The sequence below is a fragment of the Palaemon carinicauda genome, chromosome 20, assembly GCF_036898095.1.
Source record: "Palaemon carinicauda isolate YSFRI2023 chromosome 20, ASM3689809v2, whole genome shotgun sequence".
Taxonomy (NCBI): Eukaryota; Metazoa; Arthropoda; class Malacostraca; order Decapoda; family Palaemonidae; genus Palaemon; species Palaemon carinicauda.
The window spans coordinates 29,365,519-29,385,920 of record NC_090744.1 but is presented as its reverse complement, the minus strand read 5'-3'; the positions used below and the strand labels follow the sequence as shown (position 1 = coordinate 29,385,920).

The window sequence follows — 20,402 nt, the reverse complement described above, 5'->3', positions numbered from 1 at the left end:
AGACTGATTAGGATTGATTATTAAATTGGGATGAGCCATGAGGCTGTTGAATGCAATTTCAACTTTACTCGAACAGGCAGCAAGCACTGGATAATTTAATTTGACAATAGGATGGCCGTAATGACGTCTCCAAAAATTCTTGTAATTAAAAAGTTCATCTCTTACTTTACCAACAAGGGTTTTAAAATGATTTACGGCTTCTGGACCCATGCTGGGAAAATCTACAGAAGCAAGAGCATGAAGTGCTAGGTCTGCGTCCTCACACACAAAGGTAAATGTCAACTCCTGTTCCTTAAGCCTAGCGTTAATCTCCTCTGGGCTAAGCGTTTCCGCCTTAGGCGGTGAAGGGTTGTTTACGTTAAACATGAAGTCCGCCATCTTGGATTGACCACGTTTGATGAACGGATTCGTAAAACAAAACAAGGGATAAATCTGAATTTTAAAGGAATGTAAAAATGAAACTTTACAAATTTACAAGGTTGATAATTAAACATTTAAATTTACTCATGATAGGAGAAAAATGGTTAAATGATGAAAAAAAAGTAAATCACGAAATTACTTTAAAATTCAAAGTGACTGGGGCCTAACAAAGCAGACGATGCTCGGTCACGTGACGTGAAAGACTTTGCTAAAATGAATTATATACGCACGTGGCGATAATGACTAATTAATTTACTTTAAAGCAGAACATATTAGAAAGCACATGGGCTTATGAATGCAAAGATTCAAGTTAAATGTTAAAATAACAGGTCGAGGCTGACTCTGTTGTGACGATTTCACAATTACGGGCGCACTAAGGCGACCACTGAACTATTCAAAATGTAGATTGGCGCACAAGGCAGCGACTTTAAAGAGCACTCACGTGGAGGCTAAACAAATATAAAATTTCCCTCACGCGGAGGTAAAACAAAAATATCCTCGCTAAAGGACAAAAACAATATTTCCTCGCTAAAGGAAATTAAATTAACTACAAGCAGTAATTTACTTACGGTAGCAAACAATTACGAACCCTTAGTTTGGGCTGTAAACAAGATCCGCCATCTCGGAACAAACACGTGGAATGAAACGGACTTGGTGAAATTAAGTTTCTACGTTATTCGTAAGAAGACTTAAAATTATGTTACGCCAATTCGCTCTTTAGGACAAGGACATGTGCTAGGTATACGGGAAACGTTAGTTAGAAAAGTTAATGTTGGTTAGGGAAGGTAAACGACACAAAGGAAGGTAGACCAAGGTACAAAATGTTACAAATTAGATGCTTAGCTAGCAAAATTAGTTGACAGAACGAGTACACCGGCGCTCTAGCTGAGCAGTAAACACGGGCGTCTGAACAACAAAAAACCTTAGTTCAAGTAGCTTAGAACTTTCTGGTATAAATGGATTCCGCCACACGTGGGTGAACGGATCCGAGACAAAGCGAAGTTCCTACGACAAATTCTAGTCTTTCTGTAGAGAACATTCAAGCAACAAATTAACCTGGTTACGTAGCTCTTTCCTTAAACACGTGGTCGATACAAAAAGATCATGTTAATTACAAATTTCTCTTCCCAATTAAAGTCTGGGCATTACACATTCGACAAACTGGCTGTGTGCGTGTGGGTAAGTGATATAGCGAGTTACTATATGCTTAATCAAGCTGATTAATTACGTTAATGCTTCATAAGTCAAAGGTAAAAGATCCGGTTCGAAGGACCACTCGTGTGGAGAATTTTTTAATGTTACGTGTTTTGAGTGGGAACTTAGTCCGGGAAAGTCTCCTTATAACAGTTACACAAAGTTCAACAGGGGAGGATAGGAGCACTTACTCTCGGGGCACAAACACCCTGCTAATACTTTACTGTCACAATTCACTAACCATCACTCAAATACAAAAGGGGGAATTTACTGTCCAGAGGCCGGTGTACTCCACACGTAGAATATATATGTAATTTTATGGCCTACTCTAGCTTTGTCAGGTCTATAGTCATCTCATTCTCAGGCTCTGTTCCGGCTCCGTCCCAGCTACCCCAATGAAATGCTGGACAGTTATTTTACGTTAATGTAAGGTAGACAAAATCCAAAATGGGAGCAGTGATGTAAAGTAGTTTAAAAGTTTAAAGATAAGGATCTTTACCTTCGAAGCAAATATATTAATGCAAAGTACCTCGCTGTTACCACCTATAGACTTACTCTTTAAATATGGGGTATTTTGTCCCGTGATCAACTATTCATTTCATACATTAAAATAAATGAGGGAGCAAAAATACTAAGGAGGTTTAATTAATCTAATATTGATTTATTTCACAAATTTACATCAAAGAAACGGACATCTTAACAAAGACAAAATGGAATCATGAAAATGTAATTCAAAATGATGGAAATGATGGGTCAGACACGTGGTCTGCAACAATCAAAAATCATAATGGGGTCTGGCACGTGGCCCACGTGACCCAGAGACTATGCTAGTCTCAAACCAGAAATGATAACGAAAAAATATTTACACACAATCCCACCGCACACAGTCCGAATAGTGTAATTAGCCAGGTTCCCTATCAAGTTAAAATTAGTCTAAGCTAATAAAAAATGGGGGAAAACTAAATGGCCATTGATGTAGTACCTGCACTCCTTTAAAGATTAGTCCTATGCCCGTGGTGGCTGTTGACCTGGTTGTCGCACTAATCTCTTGCCTGGCTCACCCCAAGAATTCTCACTGTAGCTGTAACTAGGTACATCAGGGTCCTCTTCTTCTCAATCTCTCCGACCGGCAGCAACCTTTTGTGAGTCGAGTTTTGGGAGAGAGGGGGGGGGGGGTGAGCCAGAAGTGCTCGGGTTCAATGACAAGGCGGGTCAGCTAGCCAGGGCAGCTTCTCGTAGAATGGGGCCGACACTACGGTCGAAGAGATCACCTGGCTTCACCTTTCCAGACAGGTGAAGAGCTTGATGCGCACGGTAATCCATTGGGGGTGCCATATCGGGACTTAAGGACAGGGCAATATATTGTTGCAGGGAGTACAGAGGAGGCAGGATTTTGTACTAAATACTTAGAGAAATCTTGCTGCTCTAAGGGAGTTTATATATACAACAATCCTACCTATTCTGGCTTGCTAAAAATAATATTTTAAATGATTAATTAGCAATGGACTGGTACGATGGGCATACATCTTAAAATTAACAAACCTTAATTGGTATTGAGAAATATAAGATGCATTAATTCAGCAGTATTGGAATTTATATAAAATGTGCAGTTTAGAAATTTAATCTCGACCCACGTAGCTTAAGGAAAGAACCAACATACGCCGTGGTTACACTAAGGCCCTCTAACGTGCGTATCTACGCTGTGACGTCACGAGCATGGCGTGCGCCACTGTCAACAAGTTTAGGTTAGTCCTCCCTATGTTTCGTTAAAGAAAACTAGATGTAGGAGAGAATGTTTATGGGGTAGCTATAGTATTAGTAGAAGAGAGCTAAAAATACGATTAAAAGAAGAAGAGTGAAGAAAATTCTTCACAGGCACTACAAGGCGTGGACATCCACCATGACCGGATACCATAGGCGTCCATTGACACCAGACAGGACCTACTGCAAGAAGGCCCTGTATAAGGAGTGGTTCAACCACCCATGGAGGAAGAAGGATCCGTTTCGACGATGACTGAGGTACTTCACCTCACTGTGCCGGCATATTAACTTATGCCGTCAACCCCTTCAACCTCAACTCCCCAACTGGCTTGACAGTTCGGCAGGAACGAAACGCTCCTAGAGTCGATCCAGCAGATACTGACACTGTTCCGGAGGGAACGAGAGGAGAATAAGCAAGATCTCAAAGAAAAAAAAAGAGAGGTTCAGAGAAGGAAACGCCCTGGCGCTTCCAGGGGCTCTGCTAAGCCCCTTAAAATATCTGACCTCCCTCACTATTCCGAACCAACCCCTGGGAGTAGACGGAACACATGCCCAAATTGAATAGGAAGCTTTATATCTCCTAGAAGTTGGGGCCCCGATCCCCTTGAAGAGCTTCAATTCTGACCCAGCTTCAGCATACCCAGATTGCTTCGTGAGACTACGAGATGAACCTACATCCCGAGAAGAGGCTAAACCGAAGGAAGTCATTTTCCTCGATCATGACAAGGCTTAAGCCATCGTTACCAAGACCCAGAAAGGGGCTGGATATAACTCTAAAGTCTCAGCAGTAAACAAGCATCCAACTGTCATTGCTCCTTCCTCATGAGCCTTCCTCCCTTTCAGGGAAGGCCCTAGACTGTGTTAGAAGAGCAGGCGAAGAGGGCAATCCCTGCCCAATCCTAGAGAAAGGTCTCTAGCTATGCCCACCTGCGAGGAGAAGCGGAAAGAAGTACATCCAACGTTCTCCGTCTCGAAGTTGGATCCGGAGATAGCAGGTCAGCAGTTGAATGAGAACCATCCCTTGAGAAGGGAACAGGACACGAAAGATAAGCTTATCGCCTCCCTATCTCGTCAGAACCACTTAAGAAATGTGTGCAGGTCTTTAGTAATGCCCCACCCTTGTGATGGACTTGTAGGTTTCTTTCCAGGTCAAAAAAGGACCGGTAGAGACCAGGCGGTTTGCCGCATCAACGGTGAAACACGAACCCAGAAAATCGATTTCATCATGTATCTGGTGCATAGACCCTTTCCCACAGGAAATAGTCCAAGAGGTCATTACCATAACCACCACGGAGAATGGGAACCTGCTCCAAAAATGGGGCATATCCTCAAAGAGGAAATCGTCATTAGAACTGCACAATTTCCAACTGTGACCATGACCACGGTGCCTCAAATGGTAGCCTAGCCGCAAACCACCTTCCAGATGGTCCCTCAACAGCTAGTAGCCAGTCATCTGCGTTTAATCCAGGCTTTGAAAGGCACTTGACCACCTTTTGGCCCTACAAAGGTAAGGGCCCAAAAAGAGGATCCTCCAGAAACCCCCCAAGGGGGGAGGAGGACGCGGTCACGGAAACAAGTCCTCAGGAACTTCTAAATATTGAGAGGTTCCAGGTAGGAGGTAGACTTTTTCCATATTCGGGATTGTTGGACCTTCGATCTCTGGTCCACAGCCAAATTATGAATGGACTTGGTTGGAAATGGAACAAAAATCTACCCAACTTTTCCAAAAGTCTTCCAACACTCCACCCCCTTATTGGAAGAATATACCTCAAAACTCTTGAAGAAGAAGGTAATGAGAAAAGTGAAGTCCATCAAAATTCCAGGGAAGGCTGTTTTGTGTTCCCAAGAAAGACTTGGACTAACCCAGAGTCGTTCTAGACTTGTCTCCACTCAATAAGTTCATTGAGAACAACAAGTTCCGGATGTTTACATGGCAACACATGAGGACTTTTCTACCAAAAAAGGGGCGTACACAGTCTCAATAGACCTGGTAGATGCTTACTGGCACCTACCAGTCAGTCGCCAGCTCTCCTCTTACCTAGGATTCAGGCTACAGAAGACAAAATTTGTCTTCACAGCCATGCCCTTTTGACTAGATATAGCCCCAAAGGTATTGACAAAACTCACGGACACGATCGTCCAGCACCTGCACTCAGAAGGAGTACAGGTAGTAGCATACCTGGACGATTGGTGGTTGGGGGCAGCATCCAAGACTACTTGTCAGCAAGCGGCTGGAAAGGTGATCCAGTTCCTGGAACACCTGTCCTCAAGACCAGTCGCTAGAAGTCTCACTTTTCTCCAGCTCACAAGTTTCAATGGTTGTGAATCCATGGGAACTTGCAGTCACAACACCTCTCCATTCTATTAAAGAAGGGAAGAAAAAATAGCGGTATCTGTCAGGAGACTAATCCAACACAAGGGGATTCCAAAATGCCAACAGGAAAGAGCACTGGGCTCTCTCCGGTTCGCAATAGTGACAGACCCGGTGCTAAGAAGCACAGCCAAAGGTTGCGCCAGGAGTCTGGAGAAGATACGCATCAAATGCTCGAAGAGATCGACAAGGTTGACACCGACCCAATCCCGCACGCTATTGAGGCCGTGGTCAATGAATAAGTGCCTAACACAGACAATTTTCTTGCAACCACCACATCATCTGTGGCGATTCACACGGAAGCCTCCCTAAAAGAACGGGGAGGCCTCCCGTACGAAAAGAAAAGACAAGAATTTGATCAGTCCATTTCAAAACTTTCACATCAACATCTTGGAGGCTATGACAGTCCTCCTGACGTTGAGGAGACTATCCCCTCGCAGAACAGTCCACATCAGATTGGCTCTCAACAACGAGGTGATAGTAATATGTCTAATCGACAAGGCTTGAGTTCACCTCACATCAACCGTGTGATATTAGCCATCCTCCGCCTGGCAAGGGAGAGTAAATGTCATTATCAAGCAGTTCACCTTCAAGAGTTCTGCGATGTGACGGCGGATGCTCTATCCAGGCGAAAGCCGATAGAGACAGAATATGGTCCCTAGACGCAGACTCATTCTCCCTTATTTTCAATAAAAGTCCCAGAACTGCAGATTGACCTCTTCGCAACGAGCGACAACAAGTACTAGTAGCCCCTTACGAGAACCTTAAGCAGAAGCGATAGACGTCATGTCTTTCGACTGGAACGGATGGAATCGAAGGTTTCTACTTCCACCAACCAATCTCCTGCTAAAAGTCCTCGACAAGCTAGTATCCTGCAAAGGAACAGCTCCTGCAGCGGCCCCCAAACGGCCCAAAAACAATGGTTTCCTCTACAGTAATTCTAGAATTGAAACTGTAGCTGTTTCCTTTGCCATACCCAGCTTTATCAAATCTGGTACAGAAGTCGGCTATTACATTTCATCCCCAAGACCCAACAACCTGCATTTCAGGAGTTTTTCGCCCTAACAGCGAACAAAAGTTCAGGACCTCGAAGAATGTGACCGACCCCATTGTAGAGTACAAGTCAAGTCCAACCAGGAGACAATGTGAATTGTCTTGGAAGAAAGGGCCACCCCTCGTGAAAACAAGGTGACCTACAGAAATTTCAAAGGTTTCTGTCTCTTTCTTCTTTTACCTACTTGAACGAGGCCTGACTTCCACTAAGATAACCATGTGTAAGTCGGCCTTGACTAGATCTCTTCTATACGCCTTGAGGGGATTCTCATAAGCGAAACCTTTTTTAAGGTACCAATGCATACACTAGACCCAAGCCGACAACCCTCCAAAGCCCATTACATGGTCGTTGGTCAAAGTCTTACACTATGCTTCAAACCTAAACAATGAGGATTGTACTCTAAAGGAGTTAATACAGAAAGTCAATTTTCTGTTCGCAATAGCCTCAGGGGCTAGAGTTAATGAAATATAGGCCATATTCAGTTCACAAAAGAGGGAGAACTGAATCCTTTCCCGATCCTACCTTTCTCGCCAAAACGGGCTGCCCACCAAATGGTGGGGTCCTTGGAGAATCTGCCCTCTGAAGGAAGATGTCTCCCTATGCCCATTAGGGGGTCTTAAGGTATATCTGCATAGAACTTCAGACTTCAAGGAAGGACAGCTCTTCTGAGACGATACCTTAGGATAAAAAATCTATCCCTAAAAATAACTGAGAGCAGTGCTCACCTACTTAATTGCAGAGCGGATCTTGACAGCTCACCCGCAGTTCATGATCCTCAGAAAATTGCTTCTTCACAGAACTTCTTCCAACACTATTCGAAGCAAATACATAAGATAAGACATGTGGTGACAGCGGGTAGTTTTCAAGAACCCATCGTCTAAGCCTGCGACGAACAGTGAACTGCTTTGAGACTTTCCAGTGCATCCGGTGCCTGGGTACATTTACCCTCAAGTGCAAATCATAACTATGATTAACACTGTTCCACATAGGTGCATATCTGACCAATAACACCAGTGCTGAGTGAGAACGTTTGCGTCACGGTTTTCATGCATTTCCAAAATCTGTTCATATCAGTCAGATTTGGTTTCACATCTCTATTGAGTGGCATCATTTCGATGAAATTGCATATTTTCCAAAAAGGAGAATATATGGACCCTGATGTTTTTTTAATGACGGATCAGATTCATACCTGATTTTAACTACAATCTATAATTTAGCTACAAGGTAAAATACTGAACGTATTTGCGTCTTATTGCTGCTATCCAGTAACAGACGAATAAAACATACTAGAGTTTTAATTAAGCCCTATAAGGGCCCAACTTGAAATCAGAGTACAAATTGCAAGGGATAAAGGGTAATCTCTAAGATTTACCGTCTGTCCCTATGGAGATACAAACTTTGAATCCAAATAGTCGAAGTCGACATTTTCCCTGCAGGGGGCAGGAAGCCCTAAGCTAGTTCCAAGATTAGTGGATATGACAGATAACGGTAATGTCATATATAAAGGTCTTGGAGACCATATAAGGAACTCATTCAAAGTGAAGGCACTTATACAAACCCACAGATATAGTACTTTCAAGTAATTCTCTGGTAAACTTCCAAGCGAAAAATCTATTTTTGGGTGAGATAGCAATGTCGTCCTGATGGACCCGCCCTCCTTTCTAAAAAAGGAGTATACATATATGTAACAAATCCCCACCCGAAACTACTCTATCTGCGGCTATCCATGCTTAATTGCAACAAGGAATAGTTCGCCGGGGTGGTACCGGGAGGGGATCCACCGGGTAACCTTGATAACGGCTCCACTTCAAATTCGCCACTCTTCCCCCTCAGAGCCAAAACACTATTCGGGGTGAAGATTGCCATGTGTCATATCAAGAAATACGTCCCCTGATATTACGCGATATCCCTAAGAGTTAATTTAAGGATATTCGCGCCAGGAGTTAGAATTCTGGAGACCTGTGGTCAATGCTGTGGGAGTATCACTGCAGTCAAATATCCCTTAGAAAGCTGCCTAAAGGAACCTTCCATCAGGGCGACATGGCTATCTCACCCAAAAATAGATTTTTCGCTTTGCTTTAAAATCCATTTTTTATGCATTCCAAGCTCTGGTAAAAAAAGGAGCCTTTTTCAAAAACCTTCTTTCTCATTGAACAATAGAATATGTAGTTAATGTAATGTTGATATATTTATGTTTTTGTATATTATTAGCCTAAGAAAGAGTAATAGGATTTTCCTCTTAATGTTTGTTTTTATTTTTTTTCAGAGTAAAAACAGCTCATATATAGCAAAAGCTACATTTTATGATAGTGTTACATATGAATTTCTTCATGAACTCATAATAAATGAGGGCATTTATGGAGATATTGAAACATCTCGTCTTAATGTACACTTTGAGAGGGATGTTTTAAATATAGTTACATATGAAGGAAGTAACTCAAAGATATTTTCGTACAGACTACATGAGATCTTTGATGAGTGTGAAGAGTATGTTAATAAGGGGCCAAGGTTGATCCCATATTGTAATATTAGAAGGTATGCAATAATTCAAAGAGGTCGAAATGTGAGAGCTCAACTAGAAGGGCGAAATTTAAGGTCTCAACCATTGTGGCATGGAAGATCTAGGGGAGATCTGGCTCAGGTTAATCGTCAGTTACGACGCAGACGACCAAGAGAAGATCCAAGTCAGGGCAGTCAGCAATTACGAAGGAGAAGACCAAGAACACAGTTTACAAGCACTCGCAATGACTCTGCAGAGGCAGACTCTTCTAGTGAGTGGAGTCCATAGATTGAAAAAATAAAGCCTTTTCAGATAACAGGCAATTTGCCCAGTACAAATTCGCCTTCATTTTTAAATGTCATGTAATTTTTTCATTTTGTTACCGTTATATCCTGTGTCATTTTGCATTGTACATGCTTTTGATACTGCATCATGATCTATTGAAGTACCTTCATGGAAGTGATGGATGCCTTTCTCTTTGTTTTTTGTTTTTTCTTTTGGTATACAATAATGGTGAGAGTAAGAGAAATGATTTAAAAGCTAAGTTTACTCAAAGTAATGTCCCATGAATTTAATTATTTAGATGCGTTTTTTGGGTACATATTCATTACAATAAACATAATGTAACATATTGTTTATGCTGCACACGAATCCTGGACACATCATTCAGTTCATAGAAGGGAAAAGAAATGGCTCAAAAGGATTGGCACATGTGATTATGGTTTTGGATACTGTGGTAGTTTTTTCTTTTTGGAAATACATTTATTTCATCATAAACTCATTATTATAATATATCCTGAAAAGCAAATATGGGAGTTTGTGCACTTGGACTAAATAGCAAATAAGACAAAATTTGCACTGGGCTCACTTATGTTTTGAAAGATAAGGGAGCTTCTGGGCAAAGGTGTGTATCGAAATCTGTGGCTCCATTGGAATTGGAACCCATTTGAAAATTAGATGATTGGGTGTGGGAGCTCGAAATACTGCAAGCTAACCTTGTGAAAAGAATAAAGGTTATGGCAATTAAGGAAACAAAGAAGATTAATCCTTGAATTGTAAGTTAATTTTTTTGTAATTTCTAGGCAAAATGGAATTGTGTTAAACCCTACAAGCTCTTCTGGAAAATAAGAAATAGCTTTATACAGTCAACTACTAAAGTCCTGTCGTCTCCAGTCCCCCTCTGTCACCCCCAATAACTATAGATTCCAGAATTTCAGGTGTAGAAGAGTTTGGTTGTTAGAGGGAAGGCGACAAGCGGAAACAGGATGCCAGGAAAGGGGGGGGGGGGCTGCAACAAGCTGGGAGAGGACGCCAGGAAGGGGGGCCGGCGATGAGCTGGGGGAGGACGCCAGGAAGGGGGAAGTACTACTTTTATTCATTAAACCTTATTTATTCAAGTAGAGTAACAGCTATTCTTGGCGATATTTTATTAATTTTCCTCTTATTTCTACAAGAAATATTTCTCCAGCCAACGTATCTGTAAAGGCAACTTTTCCGGTAAATGAAATTACTGTATATGAATATGTCTTCTTTATAAAAAATAGTTAAACTGTGTAGGACTGCCTTTCAAAAATGTCCACATCTTGAATTATTCACTAGCTGGGTAAATTGAGTCCTTTAGTTCTACCATTTAAAGAGGAAGTAATCTTTATCTGCTCTTGAGAATATGGAACTAAATATCAATGTACATTTGTGTTATTTCATGCATTTAATCTCATTTAGAACACAATCATAAGCATGTTTAGGTAGAATGTACAGCATTTAGTATTAATTGTATTGAATATCTTCTTTAACTAAGAATGATAGAGACAGACATTCTATGTGCTTAACTGGCAGAATATTTTTCTTAGCTCAAACAATTCAAAAATTATGATGCAGTGTTAATTTGCATAGTGCAAGATGACAGAAATGATGAATGGCTTGGTAGCATGAGATTTTTAGTTCAGCGAACAAGCTCACTACTAATTTAGATTATCCTATTTGTGAACTGTCATGGTAAAAGGTTTTTCCTCACCCAGAGCAGTGATACGTATTTGTGAAATTGACTGTTACCTACTTCATGTTACAAAGCTAATCTCTGAATTTAACTGATTGATCATTACCAGATGTGTTCATGCTGAAAAGGTCTTATGATTGTGTTTACAGTTTTGTGATCTGTGAAATATCTACGGTATATTAGAAGTGAATTGAATCGGTTTATGCTCACTAAATACAAATTGTTAATTATAAAGCTTTGTAGCATTTTAAATGCTATTCCATTTGGAGAAAATTTGGATATTTATAATTTTTTATATTAATATTTTTTTGAGAATATGCTCTTAAATAAAAGCTTTTATACGTTATATTCTCTAGCTGCTCTGTATAGAGTTTGTTTGAATAAAGAAAAAAAATAATCTTTTTCTGAAAATATTGATACACTAATGTGTCCAAACAGTGTATAATCTTTATACTTTACTTGTGCAGCAGGTTTTTGTATGATAGTATGTTAGCCAAGAATAAAGTCATTAGAGGGAACCCTCACTGTATCAGAAAACAAATGTCATCACTGCCCCATGTACTGCAGATGCAGAAGTATTACCATTAACTCCCAACTTCAGGTCCTCTTCACATCTTGATATTTTTTCATATATGTAAAGTAATATGTCATTATTGTCTCATTATTTTTCAATGCAGTTAAATATGACAGCAGTAAGAAAGGTGGGTGTTACTTGTTAATATAAATTGGCACAATATCATCGGCACTATAGCTACTCTAGTTTTGTTCCTTGCATAAGTTATGCATTAATAGGAATGACTTTTGTTTGGTATATTTTCTGTTATTTCTAAAATTAATAAATCATTTAATGTGTTTAAAAACAGCTTTTCAGTTTTTTGTAATTTGTAGCAAGTTTAGTTGAAATAACTAGACAGGTATCAAAGGAAATGGATTAAAAGTAAAATGAATAGCAGCCAGGATTGAAGAAATGCGGCAAAGACCCATGATATACTATTTATAGTGTGATAGTTTGTTGGGACTACCTTCTCGGTAAACTTATTAGTGTGTATTTTGTTGGCTACCAGCTCATGTAGGGAATAGAGGAAAATTAGCAAATATATAGGGCAACTAACCAGGCATAGGTTAGTATAATTGATCATCATATTTTATGAATATCCCACTGAATTTTTTTAAGTAAATGATGTATTCTTACATTAAAGAAAGCAGCAAGGTAAATGAGAAAGCCTAACTAACAATCTTAAGTTTAATCAATTTTTATCATTCATAACAAATGGCAGACTTCAAATCATGCAAAAAGAATGATTACTCTGATTTTAACAAAGTTTTGTATCAAACCAAACCAATGCATATCACTTATAGATGTTTATTCTCAAGTGGAGATGGGAAACATGTACTTGTATGTTACTTTTCAAATTGATCTATCAACATAACAGCATGGCAGGGTTGTTGGCGAGTTACTCTGTGGTGATTGTATTATAGGTAGCTTTGTCATTATTTGAGGAAATTGTCTTATACAGTAGTATAACTTAAGATAATTTACTTTATTTTTAGCGGGACTAACATCTTATCATATGCCGTTGATATTCCTACCTGTTTTAAAGCCCTGAATAGCTGAAATCACCCCAGTGCTTGGCTATTTAGTGTACTAATATCATAAATTCAGTTCCGAAACTAGGTTTTTGAGCAGAGATTTGGGGAATAAAAGGCAGGAAAAAGAGGACCCTGAATTTCACAGAACCCATTTGTGTTTCATAGTGTGTGATAATCAAATATATGGTATCTGCTTATTTTTAGGAAGGTAACATTACGGGCTGTGGCATAGCAAGGAAATATTTATCTAAGGAAGAACCAAGACTATATTACTGGTGACTATCCACAGTTAACCACATACTAAACCAGGCAACGTAGCATAAGTAAAGTAGAAGGTTTTTGTTCATGTAATGTAAAAGCTATTGTAGACTTTATTTATCATATAAGTTTCAGATATAAGTATTTATGTTTTGGCTCATAGCCAAAGGTGCACTCAGGCTTAAATGTGTATTGTTCTATAAGATTGAACTATTTGCTCTTGAATGCCAAAGTAAGATTTACATTTGTACTGTACAAGGAATTGTTTCCATTTGATAGTAATCACTGCCACATAATCAGGTATGCTGTACTGTAATTGTATTTGATAGCTATTGTGAATGTTACCATATGTACTTGTAATGTTAAAAAGGACATAGATTTAAATGGTATGGATGTTTTAGGATGAGTGTTTGATTTTGATATACTGTACATACTGTACTGTGCTATTTTAGCAATTGTAGAGGTATTATTAATTCAATTTATTTGATTACTTTATTTAAACATTTAACATATCTAATTGTTGAGGTTCTTTTCAAATGTTTAATTTTTCTTTAACTAATTGCATCTCAGATTCATCACTTTCTTGTTTCAACTTTTTATTTCTCCATAAATTTATAATAGAATGTAGTATATACTGTACTATAGAAGAAATTAATTTAATTCAATTGGTCAAAATAAAAACGCAGTAATATCCTGCTCTGTCCTTCCAGTTTACATCAAATTAGGCTTTACACATCTTTTGTAGAGTATATTTTGGTTCACCAAATGTCATGATTACACTCTAATTTTCTTGCAGGGTAATAGCGTTGCTGCTCATTCTCATTCAAAACAAAAATTATGTGATTTATATTTTCTATCTGCTGTGTTAATATGTGTGGGTTCCATTTGTTTTTACAGTACAAACTGTATTTTTTATATTGTTCCTTTACTGTGTCTGTGATAGTCATAGGTCCTAAGAAGGGTGATGCTGGGGATTCCAGTACAGTATGATAAGAAATGTAAGAAAAAAGTGACAAGGGGCCAATGATAAATGCATGCCTTCAGTATGCCATGATCGATGGAATTGACCATTGTTCGTGATTGATTATGCATTCACATATATGTCACCATAAAAGCAGAGATTGATGTGCAAGGGGACATTTTTTTTTTATTTTTTTTTTTTTTTTTTTTTTTTTTTTTTTTTTTTTTACAAAATGGAAAACTGCTTTATCCTCATCCTTTTGCATCAATAACCTCCTTTCTTAGTAACCTTTAACTTGCGACTAAGTACGCAGAAGAGAGATCAGTTATTAGGTAAAGTATGTATATTTTATTTCTTATCTTTTTAATTTTGTATCCAAAAAGTCTTTTAAAGTATTTTATGCCTTAATGAGAGTTAGATTTATATGTATTTTTCAGGCATTGTTTACACTAACCATAAGGTGTTGTGTTTATTATAATGCTTGAGCAAATATCAAGTTGAATATTATTTTGTTTATCATTCTTTAAAAAATATGACTAAAATTGGTTTTTAAGTTCTTTGAGGTTAGGGGATAGGTACTATGTTTTTTTTTTCAAGTTATAAAGGCTAGTTTTAATTTTCATTGTAATTCTAAAGTATATTCAAGGCATTAAATTTGGTTTACATAAACAATCAGGTTAAGTAACAACTTATTGAACTAATTAATGATGTACACTGGGGTATTACTTTGCATATTTCTGTATTAAACTTTTTAATACAAAAATTAAATTTCTCTATGGAAAGCTGTGGCTCATTTTTTTGTTTAATAATTTAAGCTAATGCTGCATTACAGTTTTAAGTAGTTATGATTTCCACATATATTTTATTCTTTTGAAAGGTTTATTTCACTACCAAATGGTATTGAAGTGCTTATTTTGTACAGTACTCTAATATACAGTACAGTATTATTATTGTGTTAGTTTTGTAGAGTTGTACCGGTACAGCAATATTTATAGTTGTGAATAATATTTAATGTTGTATACCATATGCAAGGTGCAGTTTTGTGTAGGTGTATGGAATAACTGTAAAGCTTTGAAAGTTTTTCATTTTCTTTTCTTTTTATGCATTTATTCTTCTTACTCTGCTTAGAATTAAGTGTTTGAAATGGACTCATTTTTTATGAAGCCACCCCTCTCCAGGACAACATCTTATTGTTAAGAAAAAGTGTATATTGTGTATTTTTCTTGATCGAGAAATATTCTTTTGGGTTAACTATAGTAAAAACAGTTGAATTATTTTTTAATAGTTCATAAAATGATTCTGCCCCTTCTGTATTACTGCTTGTCCTTATTCAAAATTCTTCATATCTTTCTTTGTTTTAAACTTCCTATTATTCTTTAACCTTTTATTAGACATTTAGTCTCTCCATCCGGTAGATACTCCAAGACTTATAGTAACTGCTATACCATTTGTCTCATAGTCATTAATGTTTATGCTCATATTTTTCTTGACTTTGGGCCTTTGAAACAATACTCATCTGTGATACCCATTGCTTTACAGGGCAAACTTTTCCCAGAAATACCAGAAGCCTATTTGCTAATTTTGTGCATTCTTTGGTATTTATATCTTTGAACACTTGAAATACATGTGGCTGTCCATAGTTGAGGGAATGTTAGATGGTGTACATACTAAAGTTTTTCTTTAATCATAAAACTTGAGGTCAGGATGAAAGTGCATGGAACTACTGATAAATTTTAAAGTACATATGTGAATGATACATATGGCATAAGGAACTTCTAACTTAAAGATTTAGAATATCTGAATATTGAAGTAGATGTATGGTATTGCGTAGTTTAACTGTTTGTCCTTCCTTATCTTTGAAATGAGAAATTTTAATGTCCCAATATATTTTTTCTTTTCATGTTTATGCTAATTTTGTTTAGTTCATTGATTACAAATACAAATGTCATCAGATATTTTAATTCCCCTCGTGTATTTATGATCTAAAATTGTACTACTATTTAAGGATTTAATGATTCTTAAGTATGGATTACAAAGAAAGAATAAATATTGTTTATGCCATACAGTGTCAATGTTCACTTGGTACATGTTTCCTTATAGACAGAACTTCAGTATCAAACGGATTTGTTCATATGAAGCTGTGTATCATAAAAGGCCATAGTTTCATACAACAACCAATCTAGATCAGAAAGGAAATGAGATCAACTGCAAATGCTTTGGATTCACCGTGGTATGACTATAGGTCTGATGCTTTTGTGTAAACTGTAATTTACTAGCATCAACGTCACCTTTGTGTTGCTCTCCCAGGATTTGGCTTAACAGTATTTGAGTTATTTGTGACATTTATTACATTCCTTTTATTCATTTTTTTCATTATCACTCGGCCGATTCCCTCGTCAGACATGAAGGAACGATGAGAAGAAAACCCCCCTTTTTTTATGCTAGCTTCCCCCCAAAATTGGGGAAAGTGCCATGGTAGATAGATAGAAGGGTTATGATTGGGGTGCACACATCTTAGGCTGGACTAGTCTTAACCATCCTACAGCCTCTCTTCTTAACTACTTGCATGCTACCTTCCTGTGGTCCCCCTATTCATTACAGAATGCATGCAAGTGATTGTCTGATGGTATAATCAGACTCCCTCTGCTGCCTTGTAGGGTATGCCTCTTTAGGTAAAGGCTAGGAGAAGGAAAACTACGAAATAAAACCATGCCAGCCGGTCTGGCTGCATGGCAAGATCTGGTGGACTAGATTATCGGTAGACCGATGCAATTCCACACCACAGTCTTGCACGTCACACCTGGAGCCAGAGTGTGTGGGTATCGCTCTGGCAAAGCGTCTTCCACCTTAAACAAAGTCACGCCAATGGCCTTTTCAGTCTACTACTGTAACACCCTCCTTATTTTCTTTCTCTTCCTTTCCTCCTAACCCTACCTAAAAAGACCAGTGGCGATGGGACAAGGGTGGTGGGAGTAGGCTTGGTGTAGCTGGAAACTCTTAGCCCGGACCTGCACACTGGCGGCAGGTGTGTGATGGCCGCTTTCCCTATGACTGTGACCACACAGAAACTCGGTCCTGCACCTGTGACTGAGCAGGCCTTTTAAGGAGTACTGCTGCCCACCCTAACTGGGGAAGGCCCTGTTAAAAAGTGGGCTAAACGTCGGTGGTCACACCATCCCAGTCATTGGGCAGCTGCACCCAATGACGCACCATATATGCAGCTGTGAAAGAAGGAATAATTATAGTAAATTGTACCTCAAAGTAGGTTCATTGAATGTACACACCCTTATGGATGCCAGAGAGACACAATACCCTGAAAGACAAACAGCCTTAGTCTCAAGAGAACTTGCAAGATTCAACGTCAATGTGGCTGCTCTCAGCGAGACTAGAATACCTGGCGAAGGGCAAATCACAGAAGTTGGGTCAGGGTATACTTTCTTTGGAAAGGAAAAACCCGGAAGACCACTGTTCCCAGGCTGTTGGCTGTGCAGTTAAGACCCAATTAGTGAAAGCCCATAACCTGACCACATCCGATTAATGAAAGAATCACCTCGCTAAGACTACCACTCCTTAAAAAACAGTTCATCACGCTAGTATCAGTATATGCCCCAACACTAGGTGTGAAAGACCATGTCAAAGGTGCCTTCTACCAAGAGCTTGACACTGCCATATCCCAAATTCCAGCCGGGGGCCGTCTCCTTCTATTAGAGGATTTTAACACCAGAGTGGGGCGAGACCATGAACTCTGGCACAACATAATTGACAGGCAAGGCATGGGAAACTGCAATGATAATGGCCTCCTCCTCCTTGGCCTTTGTGCTGAACAGGTACTGTTCATCATAAACATGCAGTTCAGACTCCCGAATCGATTTAAGACCACCTGGAAACATCCTTGATTAAAACACTGGCATATCTTAGATTATGCCATTGTCAGACAACAACACAAAAATGAGGTTTTGATCACGAGAAGTATACCTGGAGCTGATGACTGCTGGACAAACCACCGGCTGCTCATCACAAAATTAAACTAACCATCAAAAGGAAGCCACGTAACATCCAACAAAATGAAGCTGGAAGAAGATATGACACAGGTAAATTAAAGGATCCTGATACATCTCAAGCTTTCCAAGCAGCAATCCAGCAGAACCTACTAGTCAGAGAACCTTTAATCAACGCTGAATAGATTAACTTACGAGATGCCATCAATGAAGCTGCAAGAACCGTAATCGGCCACCAGAGAAAACAGCACTAGGACTGGTTTGACGACAACAACGAAGATATTAAGTTCCTCATTAATGCCAAACATAAAGTTCGAATAGCCCTCGATCAAGACCCTAATTCCCACCCAAAGAAGGCTAAAGTCACAATGTCAAGCCAGGCTTTGAGAAATACAAAATGAATGGTGGCAGCAAATGGCTCAAGGCCTACAAGGTTTTGCCAACTGTAGGGACCTTTAAAAGCTTTGCAGACAAAAAATTTTTGGACCAAAGCACACTGTCTTGGCAGCAGACAACACCATCCTCAAAGAAGATAAAGAGATCCAGAACTGTTGTGTAGAACATTTCAACACCCTCCTGAACAGGAACTCATCAGCCCAACAAGACTTCCTCTGAAATGTGCCACAATATCCACCCCAATTATGGATATCCCTACCACCTACATTTCAAGAATTTGATGCAGCATTAAAAAAAATGCGCCAAAGGAAGGCCGTGGGACCAGACAACATTTCCACTGAACTCCTGACCCACGGCGGTTTAATCCTGAAGACGCTTCACTCCTTCATATTAAAGATATGGGAGGAAAAACAGGCCCCCAGTTATCGGAAAGACGTACTCCTTGTCACCATCTTCAAAAAAGGAGATAGAATAGAGTTTGGGAATTGTAGATGGATATCCTTGCTATCAATTGCAGGGAAGGCCTTGGCAAGGATCCTATTAAATAGATTACAAAATAAATGTAGCAGAAACAATCCTGCCAGAATCCCAGTGTGGTTTCCAGCCATCTAGAGGAACCATAGACATGATTTTTTGTGCTTGCTAACTACAGGGAAAATCAAAAGAAGAGCAAAAACCCATATTCCTGATTTTCTACAACCTCGAAAAAGCATACGACAGCATACCAAGAACAGCCATGTGGTCTGTCCTCAAGCGCTTTGGAATTCCTGAGCCATTTGTTGACATGGTCAGAGTCCTACATGATGGGATGACAGCTAAAGTAATCCACCAAAGCAACCTGTCAACCACCTTCCCAATCACATGTGGACGAAAACAAGGACGTGTATTGGCGCTGACCCTTTTCTCTTTATATTTAGCTGCCATGCTATATGAAGTACCCCACAATAACCCAGGGGGTTGAGATAAAATACAGATTAGGTGGAGGAATTTTCAAACTGTTCAGAATCAAATCCCAGCGCAACACCAACACCATCAATGTGACGGAACTACAGTATGCAGATGATAACGCTGCCGTAGCCCACACCCAAGCAGAACTCCAAGAATCGGTGGATAATTTCCATGCTGCCTACACGTGTTTTGGCCTAACAGTTAACAAGGCCAAAACTAAGATATTGGTCCAGCCAAGACCAAGGAAAAATCCACCAGCAACTAACATCACCATGGATGGAACCATCATTGAATGCGGTGAACACTTCCCATACCTGGGAAGCATCCTTCCCACCCAGAGCATCTCCTCCAAAGAGATTGAAAACAGGTTACAAGCTGGCTGCACTGCATAGTATCTACCCTGTTATATGCATATGAGACTTGGACCCTTTATAGTAGGGACCTAAAAAAACTGGAACAATTCCACCAGGAAAAACTGACAGCAATAATGAAAATCAAATGGAAAGATTATGTGTCCAATGCAGCTGTCCTTGAAAGAGCCAACGTCACCAGCATCGAGGCCATGATTATGAAACACCGCCTTAAGATGGTCTGTCTGGCCAAGTGATGTGCATGGAGGACACAAGACTACCAAAGAAAATACTCTTCAGTGATTTAAATACAGGCGATTTCCTAAGAGGCTGCCCTATGCTTCGATTTAAAGACCAACTCAGGAAATCCTTCAAGAAAGCTAAAATGGACCCCAACACTTTTTAAGCTTCAGTAAGTAACAGGAACGAGTGGAGAAGCTAAGTTGTAGTGGGCACGGACCTCTTTTAAAAGAATAGAAGAGCCAACCTGTTGGCTAAACTACAGCAATGGACAGAAAGAGCAAATCAACCATAACCACCTCCCACGATTCAGTGTGTTCAATGGCCTTGATTATTCAGGGCACAAATTGGTCTTATGTGTCATA

The 20,402-nt window shown here is 39.3% G+C and overlaps 2 protein-coding genes across 2 annotated transcripts in view; both read left to right on the top strand.

Annotated features, from left to right (window-relative positions):
* Positions 1-10,566, top strand: part of LOC137660250 (DDB1- and CUL4-associated factor 17-like) — an 80,725-nt gene extending 70,159 nt beyond the window's left edge. Inside the window, exon 9 of the mRNA XM_068394991.1 lies at positions 9,067-10,566. Within this exon, the coding sequence (XP_068251092.1) occupies positions 9,067-9,588 (522 nt within the window). The 3' untranslated portion in view covers positions 9,589-10,566. The remainder of the gene's footprint in view (positions 1-9,066) is intronic.
* Positions 10,567-18,169: 7,603 nt separating this feature from the next.
* LOC137659712 (uncharacterized) lies at positions 18,170-19,839 on the top strand. The gene is made up of 3 exons (XM_068394532.1): positions 18,170-18,196; positions 19,152-19,319; positions 19,453-19,839. Exons 1-3 carry the CDS (start codon positions 18,170-18,172, stop codon positions 19,837-19,839), a joined length of 582 nt encoding a protein of 193 aa, XP_068250633.1.
* The last annotated feature ends 563 nt before the right edge of the window (positions 19,840-20,402 follow it).